General features: G+C 49.1%; 1 protein-coding gene across 1 annotated transcript in view; it reads right to left on the bottom strand.

Annotated features, from left to right (window-relative positions):
- The window catches only part of TMEM132D (transmembrane protein 132D), a 540,026-nt gene that overhangs the window by 288,629 nt on the left and 239,697 nt on the right, over positions 1-11,700 (bottom strand). The window contains exon 3 of the mRNA XM_034639208.1: positions 590-736. Coding sequence (XP_034495099.1) covers positions 590-736 — 147 coding nt within the window. The remainder of the gene's footprint in view (positions 1-589; positions 737-11,700) is intronic.

Here is an 11,700-nt window from a genome sequence, read left to right as displayed (position 1 = left end):
GAGCCACAAATGAGGTTTCAGGAAAACAGGAATAAATCAAGACTACTGAGTTTCCAACTCTTGCTGCCCAGCGGTAAGTTGACAGTTTCTAATTTGGTGGGTATCAGACACAGATTCAAGTTTTAATTTGTCTCTAGAGTGATTCGCAATGCCCTATCAGTCCACAGCAGAGAGCTCGCCGTTCATCCGAAAATGCGAGCACACATACAATCACATACGCCTACATGGCAAATGGGGAACACACCTCGTGTGTGCCCAGAGACACACACAGCCGTTGTTGTAACACTCGCAGAACAGGCCATCGTAGCAGAGATGCCCAGACCGACAGGGAGGAGATAAATCCCGGCTGCATGGAGCTCCGGTCCTTGCAGGTGCCCTGCGGCCATGCTGAACGTTGGGGGAGGTCTGCTGTGAATAATAGCTCACCTTTCCTGAGAGACGGACTCCATCCATCCTCCTGAGAAGCACGAGTTATACAGACAATAGGCACCACATGCAAACCACAGTGAGAACGGCTGTTAGCACACGTGGGGAGAAGGAGCTCCCCGTCACAGCGAGTCTGGAGACGCCGGACGCAGCGGGGACTCACCTGTTCTCCGAGCCAGCAGATTTCTTCTGACAAACGATGACAGCAGGTGCGTACTTGCCACTGTGGTCCGTGCCCTCCGTGACCTCCCAAATGGAAGGGCTGCTGGCTCTGACCCCCACGACGCTCACGCCCTTCTTCACCTTGGCCCTGTAGGAGACAGCGAGGGCACAGCTCAGACGGCGCTGGGGAACCCCAGGGTACCACGGGTTCTGGGAACATGGGGAACGCATCTGCACACAGCTGTCCGGCAGGTGTCAGCTCACGTTCAACAGAATTTAATCACATATTTGCCACCAGCTCGCAATCCATCCGTCTCAACTGTCCCCCAGTGGCTCCCAGCTTCAGCAGAGGAGCCAGGAAGGGTGCCCAGGCAGTTTGCCGGCATCAAGAAATACAGCTGCACTCACGGATGGCTTTGGTTTTTTTAAAATGACTTTCTTGAAATCCCCAGACTATGAAAACTGAACCGGAGAAGGAAATGAATTAAAACCGCACGAATGAACTTAGTACTGACACTGCGCACTCACGACCGTCCCCTCTGCACCAGGCACAGACGGACACCTCACCTGGACTTCCTGCTTCCCTCACGGCGTGCTCAGGGTGGAACGAGGGGCCCAGGAGCACAGGCGCTGAGGTTTGAACAACCTGTCCGACTCCCGCCCGTGCCCCTCCCACCACAGCCCCACCGTCTCCGCTGCCCTGAGCATCACGGTCACAGCTGCCACTGAGCGACCATGCCCAACACACCAGGGGCACTCCCGGCACTCCCCAGACGATACAGCCTCAACGCTTTTTAAGTACCACACACGACCTGGGGGTCAGTGCCACCATAGCTTCCACGCAGCTGGTGACCCAGGTGTCACGTGGCCCTGAACCACCATGCAGCTGGAACCGTGCCCGGGGCTCCCCTTGGTCTCACACACAGCCAAATGGCTCAGAAGCCACTTACCGTGATCCCACTCCCATTCCCTGCTACCCAACACCGGTCAGCACGTGTCTGGAGATCGAATGCCCACTGAGACTTTACACAAAGATGGATTTACTGAGGCAAGTGTGCTGTCCGCCACACACATGTGTGTGTCACCCTACCACCCATTCCTTCACTCCTTCCTCAACATCCAAGGCAGGGGGACGGTGATCTACTCAGAGGCTCCTCGCCAAGACACCAGGGGCCTCGTTCCTTCCCAAGAAGCTGGGGAGTGAGGAAGAAGGGACTATCCCAGCAGAGCCCTGAATTGTTCTAATAAGTTTTAAGTGAAAAACATACGGAATGGCAAGTGTACGATACAAAATGCAATACATCGAACATGTCTGATGTGCGAACTGGCCTCCTGTCTGACGGTCATGTTTGAGATGGGTTTTCTCCTCCTTGTCCCTTGGGCAGCACATGACAAGCTTTGCAGCAAGAGCTGTGGGGGTGAGTGGGCGACTGGGGAGAGACTGTCGGGGGGGGGCACCCTCCAGGGGTCCCACCGCTGTGCCCACACAGACACAGAGCCCCGGCCACAGACCCCGACCCGCCGCCTCTGACCCCTCGTGCAGGCTCAGAGACAAGCAGGGCGGGAGGGGGCAGACTCTCAGGACTCGGGAGAGAGAGGGACATGCCTGCCCCAACCCCAAGAACACGACCTCGCACAGAAACCACCTCCAAGTACATCGTGTACAAGACTCAGCAGCAGGTCTGAGGCGGCCGTTCCAGAAAGGCCCGCAGGCAAGGAGGCCCCTGCCTGGATCCAGGCTCCGGGCTTATCAGGAGGGGTTCCCACCATCCCCTGAGAAGAGGGGCTCACGGTGCCCAAACCATTTGTACAAACGATGGGGTTTACGCCCAACACCATGGAGTCCGGGATCATGGTGCGTGCCAGGCAGAGGGGCCTGGTGACCAGCCCCCAGTGAAAACCCTGGGCTTCTAGGCTCAGCTGAGTTTCCTGGGTGGAAGACACTCACACATGAGGTCACAAGTCATTGCTGACGAACTAGGGGTGTCCCGCATGACTCCCCCAAGAGAGGGCTCTGGAAGCCTGTGCCTGGCTCCCCCAGACTTCGCCGCATGCATTTTTCCCTTTGCTGAATTTGCTTTGTATCCTTCCCTGTAACAAATCACCACTATTAGGATCATAGGCTACGGCCTGAGTCCTCCTAGCAAGTCATCAAACCTGACAGTGGTCCGGGGAACCCAACCTGATTTGACTGTTCTACAAAGAGAAGAGGATTCGTCATGTGTGGCCCTCGGTGCCAAAACTGGCAGTTTTAGGAGGTGAGCTTCAATGGATAACATTACTTCTGCAGGAAAAAAAAGAATTGCATGTTTTGTGTTTTAAATAATCATCGGACAGGCCAACACTTTGAATGCAGCCATTTATAAATTAGGAATTGAATGCACAGGCCAGAAAGCCGTCTCATTTTCTAGATGCTCTGGTGAAACACGCAGGTGAATAAGCTCTGATTTCTGCCTTGAGGGACTCAATTAAAGAGCACGCAAGCAGGATGTGGTGGCTGCAAAAAGTTCAATTCACTGAGGACAGCTGCTATTATATTGAGATGAATTCTAAGGGCTGTCCCAATTACGGTGTGCTGGAATTTTATTGAATCAAATTTGCTTTAAATAAATAGGTCATCATTCTGGATTTGGTGATCTTTTCATTCTACAGGAGATATCAGCACATAAGACTTTCCTGATACAGAATGGGCTCGTACTTTTCTTAAGTTTTATTCACATGTAGGTCATGTGGAGCTCAGATAATGCTTTTTCCGTGAATCATTTTCCAGTTCCCAGGAGAGAATGTGGCTGCTTATGTAACCTAGGAAGTACCCAGTATTTGTTCCCAGTGACCCTCCTGCAGTAACGTGAAGCTAGGCTGAATAGGGTTATCTCAAAGGGGACATCACAAGGAGCTGGCTTTTCATCAACACAGTATGTTTCCATAAGGGAAGACACATTCCTAGGGCATGTTCCAGATGTTCTGAACAGAAGGACGGATCCTTGCTCAAGAGATGTCCCTGAACAGTTTGTATCAAGTGCCAACACACACAGGAGACTGGGTGGTTACCCCTCGAAGACATTATCTACGGTCTATACTGAACCAGGTTTGCTGTTGGGCTCGTCACTGTTACACGCTAACCTCAGAGCTGTAAGTGGCGGTATTTTGCAACCATTAAGATAATTCGTAGGACACGTGCAGTCTGGCTTCACTGGGTTCGAACCGAGGGCTAATTCCGGCCTTTGTTTATGACAACTGAGGTACGTACAGTCATTAATGGACGTGTTATAACCTCCTTGTGGTTCAATCCATACAGGTTACACTGACAGCTTCATTACGCAGAGATAAACACAGCGCTTGATTTCCAAAGTCACTCCGGTGCATATTTACACTTGAAAATATATCCGCCCTAGTGACACGGAGAGCAGCCGTCATTTCCCCTGTGCTGGGCACACGCGCTGGGAATGGATACAAGTAAAACCTGTTTGGGTTAAGGGCATACTGTGTTTCTAAGACAGAGTGCAGCTATGGTATACACACACAACTACACACACACACACACATACACAGTTGACCCTCGAACAACAGGTTTGAAATGCACGCATTCACTTATGAGTGATTTTTGTGCAACAAATACAGCAAGGACAGCAAATGTCTCTGCTCTTCCTAATGGTTTTCTTAGTAACACTTTACGTTCTCTAGCTCACCTTCCGCAATGATACAGTGTATGACACAGAACATACGAAATATGTGCTGATCAATGGTGTCCATTATCGCTAAGGCTCCCAGTCAACAGGAGGCCACTAGGACTGACATTTTGGGGAGTCAGAGTTACACTCAGATTTTCAGCTGTGCGGTGAGTTGACAGCCCTAAATCTCCTGTTGTGCAAGGGTCAACTGTATGCCCATACACACATACGTACACACACACACACGTGTGTGCATGTGTGCCTATGTGTTCCAAGCACAGCATCCAGTCACACAATCGAAACAGCGAGGAACCCGGGTGCTGACTGCCGTGCACACTTGGTTTTGCTCCCCCCACACCCAGCGTCTCCTGTTCGGGGTGACAGAAGGACGCAGCATGCTTACAAGTGTTGTCAATTTGGTATTTGATGACTGGCAACCTTCCCCATTAATGGATAGAAACCTGTACTTCCCCATGGGTTCAAAGTCCAATGAAAACCCCTTTGGGTCAAAGCAAAGCTTTTTACAAAAAGTGCTCCTCATGGACTCACTCCTTTGCTCTCATCACCGTGGGAAAGAACGCGCGCTCCGAATCCTCACGCGCAGTAGGCATCCTGCCGCAGCTCACGAGCACGTGCTGCGTCTAACCGCTGCTTGACTGGGGACAGTTGACGACAACACCCTGCCCCTCCGAGTCCACGCACCCCACGACCCAGAACATTTCATTTATTGTCAGAGCCTCTTTGACCCTCTCCCCACGTCCTGGCGCTGCCCAGTCCAACAACGTTCCTGTGACTCTTTAGGGTGCTACCGGCAGTTCTCCGCAGCTCCTGTGACACCGGGCCCCTCCCACTATCACCGGAAGGTACTTGGCTAAGTCTCTCTGCCGTGGCTTCAGGACAGCCCCCGCATATGCAGCAGTGCTGCGGAAAAGCAGATCCTATGTAAAATCTAAACCCAAAACAGCAGTTTCCAACACTTGCTTATTGTGCACTCACACCAGTAAATTACTGGTTGGTGTTTCCCCTTAATATGGGCATATTTATTTATCAATTTTGTGCTGGGACTATTGCAATGTAAATATACTATAAAACATACGTGAAAGGATGCGTTAAAATGATGAGATTAAGAGAAACGTATTGAGAAGTCCTGATTGTCCCCGTCTCAGTGAATCACCCTGCACGCCCCTCGGGGTGAACGTACATGAGAAGGTCCCACTCGAACTGATTTCCAAGTGCAGGACGAGTAAGTGTGGTGAGCAGAGGTCATGTTACAACGAGGCGGTGGATGGGTCCTGACAAGATGCTGAAACTCTCCCGCCGGTTCTGTGGCTCACAGCTTCACGGGGAGGAGGGAATCTGTATTCACATGGCCATTTCTTACATAGCGTTAAATTTAGAATGAAGACCAGTCACTTCATGGCAAACCATTTTTGATGTCATGCTCTCAGTGAGGCACCAGGACCAAAGGACGACCCTGAGCAGGACATTCTAGAACAGAAGATAAACACAGGCAGGAGTCGGTCCCCAAGAGAAAGGGGCGTCTCCAAGACCCCCAGGGAGGGGCAGGGGCAGAGGAGGCGTGGGGGTGTGGCCTCGGGGGGCTGGGACCCACTGCGGGGTGGAGGGGTGAAGGGCTCTCAGTGAACGGCTTAGTCACTGAGCATCCCAAGGTCCCCTGGCTTCAGGGCTCTGTCACCCACTGGAAAGTATCAACTCAGCCAGGGGTTGGCAGCTCAGGCTGGGAGCACAGACCTCGAATGCAGGGCAGAGCCCTCCCCTCCGGCTGCACACTGGTGTTGCCAAATCTCTGTAGTCCTGAAGAGCGGCCAGAGATCCCCACTTTTATGGAGGATACCAGGGTTTGAAAACGTCGTCCTGGATAGACAAGACATGTGAGGCCTGGAAACAGCCCAAGGTCCCCAGTGCGTGACCTCCATTAGCTGGGACGCAGGAAGTCAGGCCTCTTCCAAGTACATGAGTGAACCAAGGAGCCATGTGAGAGCGGGGCCCCCGCTACGTCCAGGATGGGACGGAGGCATTCACGCACAGAAACGCGCCCACATCTGCGTCCTCCCCACTCCCCACACGTACAACTCACAATGATGGCGACTTTATCATTTTTGTCCTAAGTGGATGGAATATGTTCATTGTGGGAAAACAACAAGCACTACACAAAGATATGAGGAAGAAAGTAAAAATCACCAAATTTCCATCTCGTTGAACCTAAAAAAACAACATTTTAGTCATTTTTCTACATACTGCTTTATTCACTCCCAAGCTATAAATTCATATAAATAGGATCATGCCCAGGACTGCTACATGGCCATACAACATGTGCACTGACCAACCCCAGGAAGCATCATTCATATTGACTATGATGTGAAGTGGGGCTTCCTAGAGTTGAGCAGTGTACAACCTGCACAACTGTATGCAGCAGCCTTGATTATATTCAACATGCTGTTTTATTCACTAGATCATCCTAGTCTCTCTTCTTGACTGGCTCCAAGCACAAATAAAATAGCTGAGAGCAGGAACCAGGCTGGCCGCCTACCAATTCAGGAGAACCCAGTGAGGAGGGAAGCCAAAAGAGCAGAGCATTATATCTTGGCCCAAAAGGTGAGCAACATGTGATGTCAGTCTCCAGCCAGGCAGGCTGCTGGCTCTGAGGACTCCGATTTATCCTGGGACCTTGGTGAGTCAGCACTTGCTATCTTAATAAACCTGGCCTGTGGGTTTTCTCTGCCAGCCCAGACAGAGGCTGAACGACTTTTTAAAAGCATCTTGGAGATGAGTGTTTCCTGCACACGATCTTTACTCCTTCCAAGCACCTGGTTTTCCTTCTGACCATCTGTTCATGAGGAGGGTGCAAAGGCCAGTGTTTCCTGCAGACGCAAGTTCAGAGACAAGCGATCGGGAGAAACACGGCGGCCCGGCAGGTGGATCTATGCGGGCATGATGAGTGTGGATGCCAACGGTCACAAGCTCTGGAGGGAGTGATCCTGCCCCCCACCCCCCACCCCAAAAAAGTTTTATAAATACCTGACTGTGTACAGGACCGAACCAGATAATGAACAACACTAAGAGTATTTGTTCACTGATTCATTCATCGGACATGGTTTGGTTTTCCAGGTGATATTCGCAGGACTGGAAATGCAAATATGAACAAAACACACGTGTTTCCTGTTGACATGGAAGTCACACTCCAATGAGAAAGAACATACCTGCACGTTTGATGTTGGTAAGTTCTATAAAGGATTAAAAAAGCAAGACCAGGGGATAGAGAGCCCAGCACAGGAGTGGCTATCCTAGAAAGCCTGAGTTTATTATCTACCTACCTGCCCAATGGTAAAGCCAGCGACTGAACCCAGTGGGCAGGCAGAAGGGAACTATGTATGCATAAACGGATGTCTTCTCAATCAGACTGTTTTTTGCCCAGCACATGAGTGGGGAGGAAAACTCTCCTTGTTCCTACTGAAAACAGCCCACCACCCACCAGTGAAGGGAATTGCTTAAACGTTCCACGGCTTATGATGTGAGCCCACGGTCTGTGGATTCACCAGGATTACAACCCCATGCAAACCAGCATTCCTGTATGAAGAAACAGCCTCGATGGAGACAGCACCCCTCAACACAGCTCTCCAGGGATGGCTCGGCTGCAAGGGCAGCAAGAGAGCACAGCTCGTCACCACCTCCAGAAAGACGGTCATAATATTTGTCTTTGATACTAAAGAGATACATGCCCGCGCTCTCGGTGCTGCCCACACGCGGAGATCGAGGGCGGGGCCTCACTCATTCTGCATATTACAGACTCTCCCATCACAGACTCATGCGATGAACCAGCAGCCGGGCAAAAAAAAAGCCCTATTCTTTGTTGAACGCAACAGACTCTCGGGCATAACCGTGCTCCAATTACTTCATAGAGTGACCCGTAGAAAATAGACATTAGCCACCATCGTCCTCATCATTACATCCCTCTTGACACAGAAACCTGGACACCTGACTATTCTGAATTTTACTCTCTTTTCATCTTGTCCATACGATAATCACTAATCAAAGCCCTCTGGGAAAAGAAGAAAAAAAAAAAACGAGCAAAATAAAATACAACCCTTGCACTCCAATGGAGATGGAAGACGACGGCTCAAAGCTCTGCGGGGCCTCAGAGAGCAAGCAGGACTCGTATTTGCAGAAAAGCTAGTCGGGTGGCCTTCCTCCCCCGTGACTAGTGTTTCTGAACTCGGCTCCGTTCCCAGGGCACCGCCACGCCCCGGGCTCTGCGCTGCGTGTGGCTCCCAGACTTTGGGATGAGACCTAATCTTACTGTCTGCTAAGAGCCAACCCTCTAATTTCATGACAGCACATAATAGAACAGGATTGCTGTTTTCTCCCGTCCTCGAGGTTACTAGTGTTTTAGAGGAATTGCTTAAATATGCTTCTGCAATTCAGGGAAACATTCGAAGTCAAAACCAAAGTTCTGGGCAGCAAACTTACGCTTCCAGGGACGTCTTTCAGGCTTTTTTTCTTTAAATTTTTAATTAACATCTTTTTCATTGAAGAAATAATACAGGCATGATGTAAATATCTAAATGTTACAAATGGGGATACAAAGATTCTCTCACTGAAGTCTTCCCTTCCCTCACTCCTACCCAATTTAATGTACCTTTTCTGGGAGATCAATATATGTAGATATGTTGATTTTTAAAAAACACCAATGGCAGTACTATACACGCTTTTATACAATATATATGTATTTAAAATATATATCTAGTAGGTATGCTAATATCAGCATTTAGAGACCCACTGCCTCCTTGATTCCCAGCCAGGGTGCACGCGTCCAGAAGAGCTCACTGACCAGCGCCCGTCTGGTGGACACTTAGGTGGTTTTCAATCTTTGCTGCCACAATCAGCACTTTAGAGAAAGTTCCACGTCCACAGAGCCTTGCACACACATGCAAGCACGTCTACAGCACGCAGGTCCCAAAGAAGGACCCAGTCAGAAGAGATGCTGGTGTTCACTTTGAAGAGAACGCACTACATTGCCGTTCAAAGAGATTCTAGCAATTTACACATTCGCTGAGAGTGTCTTCCTGTGCCTTTTTTCCTGCCTATTTGATTGTTGAGGCTCTGACAAGTAAAAGTACTATTTCATTAAGCCTGAGGGGCCCTGAATATGGTTTTCATAGGTTCGTATTTGAATAACCTTTTTTTTAAAAGATTTTATTTATTTATTTGACAGAGACAGAGACAGCCAGCGAGAGAGGGAACACAAGCAGGGGGAGTGGGAGAGGAAGAAGCAGGCTCATAGCGGAAGAGCCTGATGTGGGGCTCGATCCCACAACGCCGGGATCACGCCCTGAGCCGAAGGCAGACGCTTAACCGCTGTGCCCCCCAGGCGCCCCCATATTTGAANGAATAACCTTTTTTTATCAAATATCTGTTCACATCCTTTGTCCATCTCTCTATCCTTTTGTTGGTCTTCTTTTTCTTGTTTATTAGGAAATTGNCATATTTGAATAACCTTTTTTTATCAAGTATCTGTTCACATCCTTTGTCCATCTCTCTATCCTTTTGTTGGTCTTCTTTTTCTTGTTTATTAGGAAATTGATTTATAAGGAAATTAATCCCTTGATCCATCTGGAATTTATTGTCATGTGAGAAGTGAGTGGAAGAGGGGTCTGGCTTTATTTCTTCCCATATGGGCTTCATCAGCACTATTTATTACATGATTCAGCCAGTACCCACTGATTTAAAATGCCATCTTTGATCTGTACTAAATTCGCCTGCCCCTTAGGCTTATTTCTGGCCTCTGCCTTTGCTTTTATTGATCTGTCTGCCTTCTCGGGGGCAGCACCCAAATGTTTTAAACACAATAGCTTATGACGTGTTTTAATATCTGGTAGGGCTATTTCCTTCCCATTCTCTTTCATTTTTCAGGGGTATCTTGATGGCTATTTCAACAAAAATCATCTTCCGTTAGCACATTCTCAAAGACAGACTTCTGGTTTGCAAAAAAAAAAAAGAAAAGAAAAGAAAGTGAAAGAGACCGATGTGCCCTTCAATCATCCCTCCCCGAAACTGAAAGTAATACCTGGCAGGCAATGATGAGATCGTGGCCTAGAGCAGAAGCCCTCTCCCCGAAAGGCAACAGGCAAGTGTCCTGTCCCTGGTACCCTCCTGAATCCGAACACAACCCCGGCTGTCGTACACGACATCGTTCACAACAGTGACCTGCTCACAGGGATGCAGGTTTTACCTTGAAAGTATCCTACTTGTTGGGCAATAGCCTTGGGTCCTGGAAACAGATGAGGTGACCCACAAACCATCAGCACTCTTCTTCCTTCTGGTCACAGTGATTGGGTCCAATCGGATTGCTGGGCTCGGGAATTTCCCAGAAGCCACCAGAAGAGTATCCCTAGCCCATCCCAGGTCCTCATCCCTGATCCAAGGTGAGGCTTGGGAAGACAAAGGCCTTCAGCCATTGCACTGTGAAAGGACCTAGCAAGACGTGACCTCATGGGGAGGAAGAACTGGGAGGAAAGCAACGGATCTTTGCTGGTATGGGAGCCCTGAATCCAACAGTTAAACTAAAATACAATGGAGACCAAGCTCGAAGACCCCCCCAAGCAAATAAATCCAGTAAGCCACATTAGCAACCCTAAATCCAGCTTATCTCACAAACGTATGTGAAACTTAGGTTATTTCTTTTCAGTGCCCCTGATAATCATCAAAGAAACTTAGGAAATCTTCCTAAAGTGGTTTTAACCAATCCCCTGCCATCCAGAAACCCCGCTGTGGTAACCATCCTTGTAAAGGGTAAACAGCCTCCCCATTTCACCTGATAAGCCACCGTCTGACATCATGTCCCCGAGCTTCACGTCAGTGTATAACTTGAAAGCACCCAGTCTGAAAACTTCTCGTATGCGCGATAAACTCTTACTAAATGCTATCTTATTGGTCTGGCATATTTAATTTTGCTATTTCTGGGTTTTGGACGCACTCATCCCTGAAGCAAGAGCCACCAATTCCCCATTATCCTGGCTTTTAATTTTGTTTTCATCACTGTGAGTTTAGGTTTCATTTTTTTCCACTTTCATTTTTACTTTTTTTTTTATTGTGAAAAGAACACTCGACGTGAGATCTACTCTGTGAACACATTTCTAAGTGCTCGACCGTGTACTGTGGGACTGTGTCTGCAAAGACTCTCCCTCCAAGTAAAGTCCTGTGCAGAAACACCAGGACTCAGGACCTCCCAGGACGGAATCCAGCCCCCAGCACAGGTCATCACGGTGGGGTCTCTGCAAGCTCCAGTGGGCAGACTTCTGTTAATGAAGTTTCCACCCGCACATGACGGCCAATTAAATCTTGTTTACACAACATCCTCTGACTGGAAACTAACTAGAAAGTGTCGGGCCAGCAGGCGGGTACATGTGTCGCTCCTGAAAAC

This window comes from Ailuropoda melanoleuca, chromosome 12, assembly GCF_002007445.2.
Source record: "Ailuropoda melanoleuca isolate Jingjing chromosome 12, ASM200744v2, whole genome shotgun sequence".
Taxonomy (NCBI): domain Eukaryota; kingdom Metazoa; phylum Chordata; class Mammalia; order Carnivora; family Ursidae; genus Ailuropoda; species Ailuropoda melanoleuca.
The sequence above is the reverse complement of the archived record's forward strand: the minus strand, read 5'-3'. Positions and strand labels throughout refer to the sequence as shown.